The 19,143-nt window shown below is 41.2% G+C and overlaps 1 protein-coding gene across 1 annotated transcript in view; it reads right to left on the bottom strand.

Annotated features, from left to right (window-relative positions):
* Positions 1-1,784: 1,784 nt before the first annotated feature.
* The window catches only part of LOC141587220 (uncharacterized), a 32,025-nt gene continuing 14,666 nt past the window's right edge, over positions 1,785-19,143 (bottom strand). The window contains exons 4-7 of the mRNA XM_074408672.1: positions 4,316-4,480; positions 2,973-3,107; positions 2,616-2,713; positions 1,785-2,154 (exon numbers count right to left, since the gene is read on the bottom strand). Of these exons, the coding sequence (XP_074264773.1) occupies positions 1,965-2,154; positions 2,616-2,713; positions 2,973-3,107; positions 4,316-4,480 (588 nt within the window). The 3' untranslated portion in view covers positions 1,785-1,964. The remainder of the gene's footprint in view (positions 2,155-2,615; positions 2,714-2,972; positions 3,108-4,315; positions 4,481-19,143) is intronic.

Consider the following 19,143-nt stretch of genomic DNA (forward strand, 5'->3'; position numbering starts at 1 on the left):
CTCGACAAGGATGTCAAGTGTGTCATTAAAACTAAAACAAGGTCATAGACTAGCATATGATTCATATTTCATCACAAAATGTCAAGATCTGGTACACTGTACACACGGTATCAAAGAGTAAACAATAATGGAAAATCATAAATAGTTGTCCCGTGAATTTTCACGGGCAACAAAACTAGTTGGTCATCAAAAACACTTTTAAAAACAAATAAAAAGGTAAATAATTGATTGAGATACCCAAAAATGATTTTTTTGGTGTAAACTGGGTGTCCACCGTCGACAACAGTGTATAATCCCCTTGCCGTGCGTGCTTTCACAAAGAGGTAAATGGCTGTACCAAAAATGATGGAGTGGTAATTTTATGTCCCTCCTATGCATGAGGAAGTAAAAAAGCCTATTACTATAACTTTGTCATTGTAGCATAAAGCGTACACAAATTCTTGTTTCAGACGGATATTTTTCCTTTTATTTTTTCAAACGTGCATATGTGACCATTTTATAGTTAAATGTAACCACAATGATATAGGCAATGTTACGGTTTATGGTAACTGGTTTTCAATAGTGGTCACATTTAACTGTAAAATGGTTACAAAATCTCGTTTTATTATTTCAGACCAAAAAGGCCCGTCTGAAGCAAGACGCACTGTAAAGTGTATTTGTGTTTTATTATAGGTATTAGTTAATTTGCCATCTTGTTTAAAATGGACCCCTTTTTACCTCGTAATTTGCGGGAGCCATTGAATCACTGGGGTAGTGATGTTTAAAACGGACGATGATATACCGCGCTATAATATCACGTCTTCCACGGTTAGTAGTGTACATCATGTTAATTCAACAAGGATCCTTTTAATTTCTTTTCTCTTCATTTTCTCTTACAAACCCATTTAATAATAGGATAATATTATTTCATCTATACTCTATTAACCCTTTAGGTTGACAGGCAATCTAGATCGTTAATAGATAATGACCTCTCTATTTCTTTTTAGGAAATTGAGAAAATTTTGGTGGTAATTACCTGTACGGCTGTACCCATGTAATCCTTGCGCTATAGAAAGAGCCCCCTGGAAGAAGCTATATAGTGCACGAGTGAATTGAGAACCTATGATTATGATTACACTTTATATTCCCTCTAACCTAGGTAGCACCAAAACGGACACGGACACGGACACGATACGGACACGTGATACGGCATCCCAGGAAATTTAGGACACGAGACACGTTATATGAATTTAATAAAATATAAACATTCGATTTTATTTTTATAAAAGTATGATATTAAATTTAAATAAGTAAAGGTAAAATTTGTCCATGATTATAACTCATTTTCATTTTCCATCAAAACCCATCTTCTAATCAAGCTATTTCAACAGCTCATTTCCCGTCTAAAGAACATTGTTCACCCCAAATGATGTCCAAATGTTATGGATACGCGTCGGACACGGCCCAAATACCATGGACACGCGTCGGACACGTGCCCAAATAAATGTTGAAAGTTAGACACGGCTTTATAGGCGTCCAACACATTTCGGCGTGTGTCCGAGGAGTGTCGGTGTCCGATATGGTGTCAAACACGGGACGGCTGATTAAGAGAAGTGTCCGTGCTACCTAGCCTCTAACTCAACACGTTATTTACGTTTTTATTCTTTTGTGAATATTTTTATCAAACCTAAAAAATCAACTTGAGTCAGAGGTAACTTATAACCAAATCCAACGCATAAGGGTTCAATGTTGATGTGCTTATAGTTTATCTAAAGTGACGGCTAACTCAAGGAATAATTTAAAGACTGAACAAGGATGTAAGATAACTCAAGCCTGCAATTGCTGAAGATCAGTATGTTCATAAAATTTACAATATCGCTCCTCAGTAACAAACATAAGCATCACAATTCGCAGCAAGAACATAGACTCCCAGTTTCTTATTGGTTATCTGAAGAATAGCAGCAGTCTCCGTCTGCACTATACACTTATGTTAAGACCTCTTGTATTGTAACAAATCGACCCTGTTCTATGGAAACTTGAGCGGCAACTCCTATAGCCACAGATATCAATCCATCAGTTAAATCGACTTCAGGTGCCTGCGCGCCTCTAGCCCTAATGGCATGCAAGAAGTTCAGGTGCTCCAAGTAGCTTGAACCATGATGCAAACCGTCATATCTGAAAGGTGATTGAAATTTTCATAAGCATTCTGGTAGTGAACCTATGACAGGATGGCAGAGCTCATCCTGTTTCCAATTTCAGTGAAGCTAAAGAGACTCGCTATTCTATGGTTCTGGTTTATGACGAGATAGACAAACTAGTTGTGCTTCTTTTGAAGTGACAGAATTTCTTGTCCGACAGGAATTTTCAACCCAGGTCTCATTATGAGTCCTCCATAAGCAACCTCTTTGTGTTGTAAAACACATGGGTAAGGCTGCAATAGGAATATAGGATCCACTTTACACGAAATGTGGAAAATGAAGGGCGAATGATGTGGTTAATTACATCTAACGGTGTGAACATGGGTTTAAGTGAAACTATGATCAATATCTTCCCTTATCTCTACTTATGGAGGTTCATTTACATTGTAACCGAGATTATCTCCAACCAAACAAGGCGTTAGAAATAAAGCCACTTACTTTATTCGATCATCTACTGTTTTTATAGTCTGTACACCATCCCTGCCTGCCACACGAGTTCCAAACCTCACGATACCCTCAGGAACAAAGGCCTCGCCCTGAAAGAAATTAGCATGCAGTCAGAAGTATAGTAGATGAAGTTGCGAGTAATTTGATAGTCAGTTGGTGGTTTAAAGGTTAGATGAAACAGGGGTCGCACAATTAATTTAGTGAGAAAGCTCTACTTCCCCATTAGTTACACATTAATATCGCTTTAACTAACGGGTAAATGGGTATGTCTCACGTGTTCAATGTGTGAGGACGTATCTTGAGCGACCAACTATAGATGAAATTAGTTCAACTTGATACAAATACCACCTTTCCCTCATCACCGATGACGGATATTTCCTGCTCATTTTTACTTCCTTCCGCAAACATACACAAGTCGAGAGCCCCTCGGCATCCATTGTCAAACTCCACAATCACATATGCGTTGTCAATAATATCAGGCACCTGTGTACCAATACAACGTCATTATATTTCTTGAAGTATACATTAAGAAGATGAAGCCAAAAACTAGAGAGAAAGAACATATTTTACACAGTTCTTACACACACAGATTGAATTCTTGCTAATTTTATCTTCAGAGCCTCAGAGCTACCACACCGAACCTACCCCAAGAACTAAGTTGTCATCCTACACTAACGGCAAAACACACTACCGACCAAGCTCAGACTGACCATTAACACGACATTCATGATTACTTTTTTAAGTTCAATAAAAATTAAGATATTCCACCTTTTTCGTTGTTTTCACAATTCATATTGACGATCTTATACGAGGAATCATGTTTAGTGACTCCAGATAACTTTAGACTAATACTTGATCATTGGTAGCGATTAGCGAAGTACGATTGGTAGAGAAGTATGATATTTTAAATCAATGAAGGGGAAGAAAGACAAGGAGTCCTCAGATGCAAACATTACAAAAAATTCCTCCGTACAAAGGTAATCGGGCACCATTAGAGAATATCTTTGCTATCCGATCACCAGCTCTTATTAACCGAGAATGATACGTGTTTTGGAATTGCATCCATGATCTACCAAGGTTTCCAACCCTAACATCATCAAGCTGTTATGAAAAAGTTTTCACAGCCCTTCCTACCAATATTAAGAAGAATACAACTCGCCCTATGATGTTACCGCAGCCCTCAGATTTCTTTGGTCACCGCAACTCCCTTGTCTCTCTTGCCCAAAAGGTAGGTTCCTAAAGCCATAAAGTAACCTCAAACTTTCTTCTCTGAATGAATTCAGGCACCACATAGAAATCACCTATTTTTCTCAGCAGAGTAGATCTCCTCTCCTCTGAGAAATTCCATAGAGTCTTAGATGACACGCTTCTATCGCTTTAGAAATGAAATAAAATCTAAACGTGAAGAAAGATAAATCTAAATGTTTATTATCTAAGTCCTTTAGTATGGCTGATGTTGACACTTGACAATTCACATTTTGTAGCATTTGTTGATTAACATAAAATACTACTATCAGTTCTCAGTCACCTCAGAATAGAATACTCTAGAAAACAAAATAAGCGCAGCATAGTGACCTGCCCAACTGTGATAAACCACAGCCAGAACAGAAAAGGGATTAAATTCCAGACTGAGATAAAGGGGTTTTAGAGAGGTGAAGTTCACCAAACAACTTCTGAGTGCAAGAGAATACCTTCCCATCATATACTTCATCCTTGTGATTTACATCCATGGCTCCAGAAGCCATTACACGAACAGGATTTGCACCCGCAAACAATCTCATGAGATCAAAGAAATGACAGCACTTCTCCACCAGAGTCCCTCCTGAGTTAACATTGAATCGGTTCCAGTTGTTTACCTAAAGAGATAAAAAAAGATGACAAACAGACAAGTATTATTGCCATTGATAGCATTGTTTTGTGTCGGTCTAAGAGGGTGATTTTATCACCCTCGTGTCTTTTAATATGGGTCTTTTGGTTCACTTTTCCTAACAATTGGCAATCGGTTATATGGTGGTAACTTGTGCATTTTTACTCGGTTGAGCACATAATCCTTATGCATGGAACCCGAGCGGCAATAGAGCACCTTTCAAAGGTCAAGATAAGGCACAAGAAGATCACTTGTAACCCGGAAACAAGTTGGGAGAAGTAGGAATGAAGACTAGAAGAAATGAAGGCAATTGAAGAGGTCTAGCTCGTGGCAAATAGAAATCCCAAAATGCGAGCCAGTGCGCGACTGCGCAAGAAACAGTCTTGTGCAGTGCGCACTATTGCGCAGGTGGAACAAAGATTGCGCGACTGCTGCGGCTCCGCTTTGCGGGTTTTTCTAATCTCGTTTGTGGGCTTCTTAAGTGGAAATCTTTCTAGGTTTTCGTGAAGCCCTATATATACCCGAGAAGTTTGAAGACCTGGGATTATCACCTACCATCATATCATCTCTTCTAATCTCATTCTTAGGGTTTAATCTTGTAATAATTTAGAAGACTTTTTGGATGCAAAGTTGTAATCTTTCTCTATTTCTTTGGGTTTTGAAGACTATGGAAGGCTAAATCCTTCCCTACTTCGTGTAATCCATTGCAAGTTTCCATCTTTATCATTGTATTGACTCCTTAATCTCTACTCTTTCATTTATTTCAATTTCTAAGTTTTAATGACATGATGAATGTTTTGTTGTGAGAAGTAATTACCCTTGCCTCTTTTACATTCATCTATTGCTTGTTGTTGCAAAGTTGCTTGCTTTTGTAATAACTTGTTGAAGCATCTCATAATTGTTGTTATCTTGGTTTAAAGTATCAACCTTTGTGAGTAGAAATTGATTGTATCATAGGATTTGTTGGTTTAAACATATCTTTGTGATATCCCATTTACTTTCCTCTTGGTTTTGTTCTTCATGCTCTTGGTTACAATTCTTACATGGTTTAATGTTAGAATTTGTAGTTGAAGTAGGATTATCATTGTTGGCTTAGATAGTGGTAATCACTTGCTTGAGGATTGTTGTTGGGTAAATGAAAACTAGAGAGAAAAGAGTCTTGCTTTGAGAAAAGTTGGAACTTGTAGGATTGCACCAAGTTCTCTTAATTATTGAATCATCTTACTCACCAAGTGTTTGTTATATTGCTTGTTAGAATAGGATTGCAAATTTCACTTTGTTTCATGTCACAAATCAACTCTAAAACCCCCCTTTTTATGTCTCTCTATTGTTTGCCATTGTGAATAACCATTGTTTGTTTATAATCTTGGCCTTAGTAGTCAATAGTTTACAATTCAAGTATTTAGCTTAAAAGACCTTCTCTTGGGTTCGACCCTTACTTGCACTATATTACTTTATCATTTAGAGTAGTCTAGAGTATAGTTTGGCTTATAAATTGTTAATTTGGTACGCTAATTCTAGTATTTTAACGACCTAGTTTATTGCTTATCAAATTTTGGCGCCGTTGCCGGGGAAGGGCAACATAGCTAGAACTTGAGTTTGTGAATTTATGTTTAGTTGTTTTATTACTCCTCTTGTTGTTAGAAGTAATAGGAAGTTCTAACTTGTTTGCTTAGTGCGAAGGTCTATGTTTGGTTCCCCACAACACGGTGAATCAACTCCCGTGGAAGAAGACGCTTTTGGAGCCTACTCGTGGTTATTTACTAACCCTTGGTACCAAAGAGCACAACGAGAACATAGAGTAGAAGAACCACCTTTAGAAGCCCCTATTGAAGAAGATCCTATTGACGTAGAGCCAATTGAAGTGGAATACCCTTCAATGGCGAATGATACTAGAACTATTAGGGAGCTCCGGGCAAGGAATTATGACACTCAACCTCTTTGCATAGCCTACCCACCCATGGGGGCTAATGCCAACTTTGAATTGAAGGGCTATTTCATTCACAACCTCCCAAAGTTTCATGGACATGCGGGAGATGACCCAAATCGCCATCTTTCCGAATTCCATATGATGTGTGAGGGTGCCATTCCAAATGGTGTCACGGAAGATCAATTTAAGTTGAGAGCTTTCCCATTTTCACTTCAAGATGGGGCAAAAGATTGGTTGTTTTACCTTCAACCGGGTACAATCCGTACTTGGAAGGACATGAAAGCGGCTTTTCTTGAGAAATACTACCCCGACTCAAGACATAACCATGCAAAGAAAGCCATCACTTCTCCGGAGCAAGATGCAAGTGAGAGCTTATATGAGTATTGGGAGAGATTCAAGAAGTTAGTTGCTCAATGTCCTTACCATGGCCTTAGTGGTGATGACCTTTTGGTCAACTTTTGTGATGGTCTTACACAACAATACCAAATCATGGTTAATTCCGCTACGGGTGGTGGAGTTGACAACTATTCCGTGGCGGAGGCAAATGAGATCATAGAAAGGTTGGCCGCTAGCACAAGGAACTATGGAAGAAGCCGAGGGTCAAAGACTCTTAACTCCATTGAGACACCTTCTCCTTCTACCCACAAGCTTGAGAAAACCGTGGATGATCTCACAAAAATGGTTGCTCAACTAGTGGGGAACAATCAAGGAGGAGCACAAGGATCTAATGTGGAGTGTAATTTTTGTCAAGGGCCACACCCAATGGAAACTTGTCCCATCATGGAAGAGCAAGGAATAAGCAAGGAGAATGTAAGTGCAATGGGGTATGGGAATTACAATGCTAGAAATCCTCAAGGGGGAGGATACTACAATTATGACCCTAGTGGCAATACTTACAATGTTGGGAGTAGAGACAATCCTAGACTTGGTTGGGGTGGTGACACCTCAAAGAGTTTTGTGAATGGTCAATTCAACCACTTGAGGGACCAAAATTCCCGACAAGGTCAAGGTTCAAACTCTCAAGGGAATAGGAATGGGAATTTCAACAACCAAGGTAGAAACCAAAACCAAGGTCAATCATCCCAATTTGGCAATCAAGGTAACAACAATTCTCAAAAGGAACCAAGTGTTCAAGACTTGCTTAAAAACATTTTGCAAGAGCAAGTCAAAACAAACAAGAGGCTTGACAAGATTGATGCCGATAAGAATGTTAGTGATGCCAAGGTTGCCAACCTAGAAGTCCAACTTGGCCAAATTGCCCAAGAACTTGCCAAGAAAAATCAAAGGACCTCAACTTCTATTCCCTCCACTACATTTCCTCCTAGAGAGAATGCTAGTGCCATGACATTGAGAAAGGGGAGAACTTTAGAATCCCCTCCCAAGAAGAAGAGAAGGGGCAAGTCACAAGAAAGGGTTATTGAGGTTGAAGATCAAATTGAAGAGGAACTTGTGGTTGAACAAGGGAAAGGATCATCTTCAAAAGCTAATGAGGAAAAAGAGAGGAGTCCTTTGAGCATTGACAAAGGAAAGGAAGGAAGCACCAACACAAAGGATTCACTCCAAGAGATTGAAAAGGAATATGAACCGGAGGTACCATTTCCTAGTGCCCTCACAAATCCCAAGAAGTTTGATAAAGACACCGATCTTTATGAAACTTTTAGGAAATGTGAGGTCAACATCCCTCTTTTTACTATCATCAAAACCGTTCCTAGGTATGCAAAGTTTCTCAAAGAACTTTGCACCCCTAAACGGAAGCCAAGGAAAGGAGTAGAAAGGGTCACGGTTAGTAGGCATGTCTCGGCCATTTTCAAACAAAATCTTCCCAAAAAGTGTGATGACTCGGGCATGCTAACTATACCGTGCTCAATTGGAGGCAAAGATTTTGCTAGAGCTATGCTAGACTCGGGGTCCTCTATTAATGTCATGCCTTATTCCATTTATGAGACCTTAGAATTGCCTCCTTTGTCTAGGACCAATGTTGTGATCCAATTGGCGGACCGTTCCACAATTCACCCCAAGGGTCTTGTAGAGGATGTGTTGGTAGAAGTTGATAAATTCATATTTAGGCCGATTTTTATGTTTTGGATATGGAACCAGGACTCTAAGGCTACACCCCTCTTGCTAGGGAGGCCTTTCATGAGAACCTCTAAAACCAAGCTTGACATGTATGATGGAACTTTGACCATGGAATTTGAAGGGAAAGTTTTGAAATATAATGTGTATGAGACGATGAAAAAGACCGATGATTTGAGTTGTTGCTACTTTCTTGACAAGATTCAAAGTTTGGCAAATCGGGTTTACCAAATTGGTCATAGGGACCCACTTGAGGTGGCCCTCACTAACAATGTCGAGAAGGAAGGGTTGCGGTTTTTGTTGTCTCATGATGTGCAGGAAAGTATAGAAGCATTGGAAAAAGGAAGAACCATTAGAAGAATCAAAGGAAGAAAAAGAAGTGCAAGAAATTGAGGCCGAAATGTCGAGCAGAGGCGCAGCCTGCGCATGCCCCATGCGCGCTGCGTAATCTGCGCGACTGCGCAACCCTATGCGCGACTGCGCAATTTCGCCCCACTAAATCGTGTTTTTCTTCCTATTCCTATGACAATCCATCCACATTTCTTCCTTTAGAGGCTTCCCTTGAGAGACCCCTTCCATCCATCATTAAACCACCCACCCCCAATCTCAAACCACTCCCCGACAATTTGAAATACATCTTTCTTGGGGCAAATGACACTCTACCCCTCATAATTTCAAACCAACTTGAGGGTGATCAAGAGAGGAGGTTGGTGGATGTTTTGCAAAAGTATAAAGAAGCATTTGGATGGAGCATCGCGGATATCAAGGGGATAAGCCCGAGCACTTGCATGCACAAAATTCGATTGGAAAAGGATGCAAAACCCGTCCGGCAACCACAACGGAGGCTTAATCCACCTATGATGGAAGTTGTCAAGGAAGAAGTTATCAAACTTCTTCAAATGGGTATTATCTTTCCAATTAGTGACTCCCAATGGGTAAGTCCTACTCAAGTTGTGCCAAAGAAGGGAGGGGTGACGGTAGTCAAAAACACTCAAGGGGCATTGATCCCCACCCGTTTTCAAACGGGATGGAGGGTGTGTATTGATTATCGCCGCCTCAACCAAGTCACTTGGAAGGACCATTTCCCCCTACCCTTTCTAGATCAAATGCTAGAGAGGTTAGGTGGTAAAGAGTACTATTGTTTTTTGGATGGATATTCCGGGTATTTTCAAATCCCCATTCACCCGGAGGATCAATCCAAAACAACCTTTACTTGCCCATTCGGTACTTATGCTTACCGCCGCATGCCCTTTGGATTGTGCAATGCCCCCGGCACTTTCCAACGGTGCATGATGAGCATTTTCTCGGACTATGTGGAGCGTATTTTGGAAGTCTTCATGGATGACTTCACCATTCACGGAGACTCATTTGACTCGTGTCTAGACCATCTCGCTATGGTCCTATCACGGTGCATAGACTCTCACCTTGTTTTAAATTCTGAAAAGTGTCATTTAATGGTGAGTAGTGGAATCGTGCTAGGACACATAGTGTCGAAAAGAGGGATTGAGGTGGATATGGCAAAGGTGGATGTGATTAAAACCTTACCGTATCCATCTAATACTCGAGACGTGAGGTCGTTCTTGGGACACGCGGGTTTTTATCGAAGGTTTATTAAGGATTTCTCCAAAATAGCTAACCCCTTGTGCAAACTTTTGCACAAGGATGTGGAGTTCGTGTTTGATGATCATTGTAGGGAAGCATTTGACTTGTTGAAGGAAAGACTTGTATCGGCCCCAATCATTCAAGCACCCAAGTGGGATCGGCCTTTTGAGATCATGACCGATGCAAGCGATTTTGCCATTGGAGCCGTGTTGGGACAAAAAGATGACAAAGCTTCATATGTGATCCAATATGCTTCTTCACTCTTGAATGACGCTCAACGGAACTACACCGTCACGGAAAAGGAATTTTTAGCGGTGGTGTATGCCATTGAAAAATTCCGGGCTTATCTCTTGGGTGCAAAGGTCATCATCTATACCGATCACAAGTCTATAAGGCAACTTGTAGACAAGAAAGACACCAAGGCAAGGCTCATGAGATGGGTGCTTTTGTTGAGCGAGTTTGACATAGAGATCAAGGACAAGCAAGGGAGTGCTAATGTGGTGGCCGACCATTTGAGTAGGCTTCACATCAATGAAGATCTCGTGAAGACTATGGGGGTAGTTGACGGTAGCTTACCACATGAATCCCTTTACTCCATGAAGGTCGTTGATCCTTGGTATGCCAACCTTGTCAATTACATGGTCACCAAGAAGTTTCCCACCTCACTTTCATATAGTCAAAGGAACAAGATCAAGTCCGATTCTAGATTCTATATATGGGATGAGCCATACTTATGGAAAATGTGTCAAGACCAAGTCATCCGACGTTGTGTGCCGGATGTAGAAATTCCATCCACCCTAAAGCATTGTCATGAGTACGCTTGTGGGGGTCACTTTGGGCCTCATAGAACGGCACGTAAAATCCTTGAGTGCGGTTTCTATTGGCCCAAGTTATTTAAAGATGCTCATATTTTCGTTACTACTTGTGATAGATGCCAACGTTTTGGCAACATATCACGTAGGAACGAAATGCCCCAACAACCGATGCTCTACTTGGAAATTTTTGATGTTTGGGGAATAGACTTCATGGGGCCATTCCCTAACTCCTATGGATACATCTACATCCTCTTGGCGGTCGACTACGTGTCTAAGTGGGTGGAAGCCATCCCCACAAAATGTGATGATGCAAAGACGGTGCAAGCATTTGTCAAAAGCAATATATTTTCAAGATTCGGCTTCCCAAAAGCCATTGTGAGTGATAGGGGGACTCATTTTTGCAACAAGGTGATCTCAACCTTGCTTCAAAAATATGGTGTGCTTCACAAAGTTTCTACGGCATATCACCCCCAAACAAATGGCCAAGCGGAAGTCTCTAACCGGGAGGTTAAACACATCTTGGAAAGAACGGTCAATCCCGACCGAAAGGATTGGAGCAAGAGGCTTGAAGATGCTCTTTGGGCTTATAGAACGGCTTATAAGACCCCAATCGACATGTCCCCATATAGGCTCATTTATGGGAAGGGATGCCACCTTCCTGTAGAAGTGGAGCACAAAGCCTATTGGGCAATCAAAGCTTTTAATCAAAATGTCGATGAGGCGGGATTGCACCGGAAGCTTCAAATACAAGAATTGGAAGAGCTTAGGCACAATGCCTATGACAATGCTAGCATCTACAAGGAAAAGGCTCGGTCTTGGCATGACAAGATGGTCACAAGAAGAGTTTTCAAAGAGGGAGAAGATGTGTTGGTTTTTCAAAGTCGCCTCAAGAATTTTCCCGGCAAGTTAAGGTCAAAGTGGTATGGACCTTACAAAGTCAAGAAGGTTTTTCCCCACGGAGCGGTGGAGGTGGAAGACCCGACCTCGGGGAAAGTGATAAAGGTAAATGGGCAAAGGTTGAAGAAGTACTACAAAGGAATCGAACTACAAGGTGAAGAGGATCTTCTTTTAGAAGATCCAATTTATAAAGATTGATTCTCCAACATTGACTAAGTCGAGCCATCGACGTTAAATAACGGCAAATTTGTAAATATTCTATCCCAATTTCATTGCTTTCTTAGAGTAGTTTATTTCCGCAATTTAATTCCGCAATTTATTTACTCGCATGTTAATTTTCGTTGAATTAATTTCATTTGCATTTGACATGTAAAAAGGCACTTGAGGTTTGTTTAATGATATAGTGATTTGCAAGAACCCTCTTGGAAGGCGTGCCCAAGAGGAGATGAGAGTCGGGTTAAATAGAAAAGATCATCGGAAGAAGTGTTGAAGAAGAAACAAAGGAAAAAGAGCAAAAATGAGGGCTAAGGAACGAAATTGGAATTAAAAGAATCAACATCAAAACTGCGACACCATGAGCAGCCTGCGCAAAAGGCTTGCGCAGGTGAGCAATTTTGCGCAGGCGGGAACAGTGATTGCGCAGCCTGCGCAGGTCTGTAATCCCGGATTCTTTATCTTCTCTTATCCCGTGTTTTCCCTTCTATTTTACCAACACTTTTTCGACACAAACCCCATCTCCTTCCTCTCATTCACTCAAAATCCAACCAAATCACCTTTTATCAACAACAAACCTCCTCCTCATCACCAATTTCTTCCTCAAATTCATCCTTGGAATCAAAAACACCTTTAAATCTCCAATTTTCTGACAAAAATCCCCCAATCTCCCAAACCCTAGAATTTTTCCGGGTTGATTTGAAGCTTGTTCAAGTGGATTTCTGGGTTATAAAGGGGTTTTTATGCAACATTCTTCCGTATTCAAGCAAGATTGAGGATTTTTTCGGGAAGGTATAACAACTTTCTTCACTATCCTTGTCTTAATTTTTTTCAATTCGATTTCCTTTGAGTAGTTGAGTTGATTTCTTGCTTGTAATTACTTGTTTGGGGATTGTTGGCAATCATTTTCTGTTAGGGAAGGCAAATATTCAACAAAATTACCTTAGCTACACCATTTTGTGCTAGTACTCACAAGGTGTTTGTTGAATTGCCCCTTAGAAAATTTTTCAGATTTTTGGTTGTTTTTAAGTGGTTGTTTTTGCAAATTTAAAAGAGAACAAGATGGTTTTTGGTATTGGCAAGGGAAAATCTAAGAAGAAGGGTGACTCATCCAACCAACCTCCACCAAATGCACCACCCAAACCTTTTAAGGGGGATGAAGGGTTACCAAACAACCTTAAGACTCACTTTAGGTTCCTTGAGAGTAAGCCCCTACCGATCTCCAAATTTCTTCACCCGGAAACATTGAGGGATTTGGGTATTTACGACCACACTCTTGCCTTCCTCACCAAGGTGGGGTTAGAGAGGTACATTAACCTTCAACTTCGTACCTACCCCGCCTACACCTTAGAATTCCTCTCAACCATCGAAATCACGGGGGAAAGAGGGAATGAACGGGTGAACTTTAGGTTGAACCGAACTTGGCATACCTTAACCTTTGAGCGGGTAAGGGAAATTTTGAGAATCACCAAACCACCCTCCTCAAACTTACCGGGTACGGCCTTGGACGATACTTGGTTTGGGCTCACAAGAAAAACTCCCCGGACAAACAATGACAAAATCTCCTCAATCACAAATCCCCCCATCCGGATTCTTACTCGGATGATTTCATGTTTTTTCTTTACGATGGGGGAACCTACCAAACTCAATGATGGAGTCCGTGAGTGTTTGTGGGCAATGTTGCCCGAGGGGGAGGGAGTGCCGGATTGGGCAAGGCTTTTTGTGGTTGGTGCGGCCAAGCAACGTGAGAAGAAAGGAAGTATTAATTGTGGAGGTTTGGTCACTCTTTTTGTGGCTAGTTTGGTTGGGGATATTCCGGAAGAGCAACCTCAAGTGTGGGGGAATCACCTATACAATGAAGCGGGGTTGATAAAGACTCACATGATTCTTCCAATGGATACGGTTCCATGGAGTTGTCATTGGTTAGGGGAGGGGAAAGTACAATACATGAAACTCCCTTTGAATGGCCCCCTCCCGAGTGGACCACGTTCCCGGGATTTCTTTTGTCCCCCCGAGGGCAATCTCCCCAACCCACCCCCACCAAAAATTCGGAAGAGGAGAGCCGTTGAATTTTCCCATGATCCCCAACAAGAAGAAGAAAGAGAAGTTGAGATTATTGAGAGGGGCTTCCATGAGACCCCACACATTCCTTCATCCTCCCATCCGCCTCAAGACACTCCTATGTTTGAGGCCGGAGGTTCCTCAAGTCCACCTTTACCACCTTGGCAACACCGAATGTTTAAGTACTTTGAGGACACCCGGGGGACGTTGGAAGCGATTAGTGGGAGGGTTGAGAGCTCCCATTCTTGGCAACAACAACAAGCGCCAAGATTGGAGAGTTTTGATCAATTTCGAAAATCATTTGAAGAGCATAAACGGTTAGGAGATGAGGCCGAATTGGCCCAAAAGAAAATCCTTGAAGACATTGCCAAGAGGCAAGAGGAGTCTCTTGCATGGCAACAACAATGTGCCAAAGCTTGGGCGGAAAATCAAGCCATGTGGCAAGAACAAAACAAGTGGCGGGAAGAAGTGAGTCAACAATTTGGGGTGCAAAACGAAAGGCACCACCAATACCTTGACGACTCCTACTACGACGCCAAAGCCCATGAAGACTCCTTTGGCCTTATTAAAGGCCTTTTCGGCATGACTCTTCACCCCAATGACCCAACCTACCAACCCCCCATCAATGAAGCTCAAGTCAATGCGGCCTACACAAGGGCCCAACAAGAAAGAGAAAGAAGAAGAAAGAACCGGGGGGCATATGAGCAAGGCGAAGGCTCGGGCCCCTCCAACTAAATTTTTGAAGAAGTTAGCACTCCCTCACATTGAGGACAATGTGAAGTTTAAGTGTGGGGGAGTGAGAATTGTAACTTATGTAAATTGTCTTTCAAGTCAATGCAAATGCAAATGCAAAAAAAAAAAAAAAAAAAAAAAAAAAAAAAAAAAAAAAACGAAAATCCCGGCTAGGTGAAAACTCACAAGGGTGGGCGCCTAGGCAAGATTGGGAAAGGTGGCCGAGGACGGAATGAAAACCCGAAAGGGCATTCCGGGCAAAATGAAGAAATGAGTTGCGAGCCACCATGAGAGGAAAGGAAAAGCTAAGGTGAAAACCCGAAAGGGCACCTTAGGCAAAATGAGGGATTTTCACCAAAAAATTGAAAATTGAAAATTGTAACACCAAAAGATGGAGGGATAAGAAGGGAGTGATAAGGAGGGTCTTGGAAGGAGGCTAGATTAGGATTTAATTTCATTTTGAGTCACAACACTTGTCCCAAATCGGTGGATTTTTGTTTTGGCTACTTTGGTTGTTGATTTGCTTCGGAGTGTGGCCAACCAAGTAGCATGATCTTATTTAGCTTGGAGTGATAAGGGGGTGATATAAGTGGTAAATTAGGATGTTTTAGGAGTTGTTTAGGCCACTTTGCTTCCACCTTGGGATAAGGTGAGAGTGGTCATCTCTTGTAGGTGATATAAGAAGGGTGGAGTTGCGTGATGAGTCGGCGTTGGTGGTGTGTAGTGTCTTGTTCGAGGGAGAAATAAGGAGGGTGAGTGAGTGAAGAGTGTGTGCAAAAACTTTGAGTCATGTTTTTTTTCTTTTTAATCGGTGGTTGTGTTTTGAGGGAGGCATAAGAAGGAAGAGGAAAGGGAAGAGAGATCATTCCCTCCCACACCCTCTTGTAGACTTTACGGTTGCTTGTTCCGGGTTTTGCTCGGGACTAGCAAAAGTCTAAGTGTGGGGGAGTTTGATAGCATTGTTTTGTGTCGGTCTAAGAGGGTGATTTTATCACCCTCGTGTCTTTTAATATGGGTCTTTTGGTTCACTTTTCCTAACAATTGGCAATCGGTTATATGGTGGTAACTTGTGCATTTTTACTCGGTTGAGCACATAATCCTTATGCATGGAACCCGAGCGGCAATAGAGCACCTTTCAAAGGTCAAGATAAGGCACAAGAAGATCACTTGTAACCCGGAAACAAGTTGGGAGAAGTAGGAATGAAGACTAGAAGAAATGAAGGCAATTGAAGAGGTCTAGCTCGTGGCAAATAGAAATCCCAAAATGCGAGCCAGTGCGCAGCCTGCAAGCAAACAGTGCGCAGTGCGCACTATTGCGCAGGCTGGAACAAGATTGCTTGCAGCGACTGCGCAGCTCCGCTGCGGGTTTTTCTAATCTCGTTTGTGGGCTTCTTAAGTGGAAATCTTTCTAGGTTTTCGTGAAGCCCTATATATACCCGAGAAGTTTGAAGACCTGGGATTATCACCTACCATCATATCATCTCTTCTAATCTCATTCTTAGGGTTTAATCTTGTAATAATTTAGAAGACTTTTTGGATGCAAAGTTGTAATCTTTCTCTATTTCTTTGGGTTTTGAAGACTATGGAAGGCTAAATCCTTCCCTACTTCGTGTAATCCATTGCAAGTTTCCATCTTTATCATTGTATTGACTCCTTAATCTCTACTCTTTCATTTATTTCAATTTCTAAGTTTTAATGACATGATGAATGTTTTGTTGTGAGAAGTAATTACCCTTGCCTCTTTTACATTCATCTATTGCTGCTTGTTGCAAAGTTGCTTGCTTTTGTAATAACTTGTTGAAGCATCTCATAATTGTTGTTATCTTGGTTTAAAGTATCAACCTTTGTGAGTAGAAATTGATTGTATCATAGGATTTGTTGGTTTAAACATATCTTTGTGATATCCCATTTACTTTCCTCTTGGTTTTGTTCTTCATGCTCTTGGTTACAATTCTTACATGGTTTAATGTTAGAATTTGTAGTTGAAGTAGGATTATCATTGTTGGCTTAGATAGTGGTAATCACTTGCTTGAGGATTGTTGTTGGGTAAATGAAAACTAGAGAGAAAAGAGTCTTGCTTTGAGAAAAGTTGGAACTTGTAGGATTGCACCAAGTTCTCTTAATTATTGAATCATCTTACTCACCAAGTGTTTGTTATATTGCTTGTTAGAATAGGATTGCAAATTTCACTTTGTTTCATGTCACAAATCAACTCTAAAACCCCCTTTTTATGTCTCTCTATTGTTTGCCATTGTGAATAACCATTGTTTGTTTATAATCTTGGCCTTAGTAGTCAATAGTTTACAATTCAAGTATTTAGCTTAAAAGACCTTCTCTTGGGTTCGACCCTTACTTGCACTATATTACTTTATCATTTAGAGTAGTCTAGAGTATAGTTTGGCTTATAAATTGTTAATTTGGTACGCTAATTCTAGTATTTTAACGACCTAGTTTATTGCTTATCAAATTTTGGCGCCGTTGCCGGGGAAGGGCAACATTGCTAGAACTTGAGTTTGTGAATTTATGTTTAGTTGTTTTATTACTCCTCTTGTTGTTAGAAGTAATAGGAAGTTCTAACTTGTTTGCTTAGTGCGAAGGTTTATGTTTGGTTCCCCACAACACGGTGAATCAACTCCCGTGGAAGAAGACGCTTTTGGAGCCTACTCGTGGTTATTTACTAACCCTTGGTACCAAAGAGCACAACGAGAACATAGAGTAGAAGAACCACCTTTAGAAGCCCCTATTGAAGAAGATCCTATTGACGTAGAGCCAATTGAAGTGGAATACCCTTCAATGGCGAATGATACTAGAACTATTAGGGAGCTCCGGGCAAGGAATTATGACACTCAACCTCTTTGCATAGCCTACCCACCCATGGGGGCTAATGCCAACTTTGAATTGAAGGGCTATTTCATTCACAACCTCCCAAAGTTTCATGGACATGCGGGAGATGACCCAAATCGCCATCTTTCCGAATTCCATATGATGTGTGAGGGTGCCATTCCAAATGGTGTCACGGAAGATCAATTTAAGTTGAGAGCTTTCCCATTTTCACTTCAAGATGGGGCAAAAGATTGGTTGTTTTACCTTCAACCGGGTACAATCCGTACTTGGAAGGACATGAAAGCGGCTTTTCTTGAGAAATACTACCCCGACTCAAGACATAACCATGCAAAGAAAGCCATCACTTCTCCGGAGCAAGATGCAAGTGAGAGCTTATATGAGTATTGGGAGAGATTCAAGAAGTTAGTTGCTCAATGTCCTTACCATGGCCTTAGTGGTGATGACCTTTTGGTCAACTTTTGTGATGGTCTTACACAACAATACCAAATCATGGTTAATTCCGCTACGGGTGGTGGAGTTGACAACTATTCCGTGGCGGAGGCAAATGAGATCATAGAAAGGTTGGCCGCTAGCACAAGGAACTATGGAAGAAGCCGAGGGTCAAAGACTCTTAACTCCATTGAGACACCTTCTCCTTCTACCCACAAGCTTGAGAAAACCGTGGATGATCTCACAAAAATGGTTGCTCAACTAGTGGGGAACAATCAAGGAGGAGCACAAGGATCTAATGTGGAGTGTAATTTTTGTCAAGGGCCACACCCAATGGAAACTTGTCCCATCATGGAAGAGCAAGGAATAAGCAAGGAGAATGTAAGTGCAATGGGGTATGGGAATTACAATGCTAGAAATCCTCAAGGGGGAGGATACTACAATTATGACCCTAGTGGCAATACTTACAATGTTGGGAGTAGAGACAATCCTAGACTTGGTTGGGGTGGTGACACCTCAAAGAGTTTTGTGAATGGTCAATTCAACCACTTGAGGGACCAAAATTCCCGACAAGGTCAAGGTTCAAACTCTCAAGGGAATAGGAATGGGAATTTCAACAACCAAGGTAGAAACCAAAACCAAGGTCAATCATCCCAATTTGGCAATCAAGGTAACAACAATTCTCAAAAGGAACCAAGTGTTCAAGACTTGCTTAAAAACATTTTGCAAGAGCAAGTCAAAACAAACAAGAGGCTTGACAAGATTGATGCCGATAAGAATGTTAGTGATGCCAAGGTTGCCAACCTAGAAGTCCAACTTGGCCAAATTGCCCAAGAACTTGCCAAGAAAAATCAAAGGACCTCAACTTCTATTCCCTCCACTACATTTCCTCCTAGAGAGAATGCTAGTGCCATGACATTGAGAAAGGGGAGAACTTTAGAATCCCCTCCCAAGAAGAAGAGAAGGGGCAAGTCACAAGAAAGGGTTATTGAGGTTGAAGATCAAATTGAAGAGGAACTTGTGGTTGAACAAGGGAAAGGATCATCTTCAAAAGCT

The sequence above is a fragment of the Silene latifolia genome, chromosome 6 (genome assembly GCF_048544455.1).
Source record: "Silene latifolia isolate original U9 population chromosome 6, ASM4854445v1, whole genome shotgun sequence".
Lineage (NCBI taxonomy): Eukaryota > Viridiplantae > Streptophyta > Magnoliopsida > Caryophyllales > Caryophyllaceae > Silene > Silene latifolia.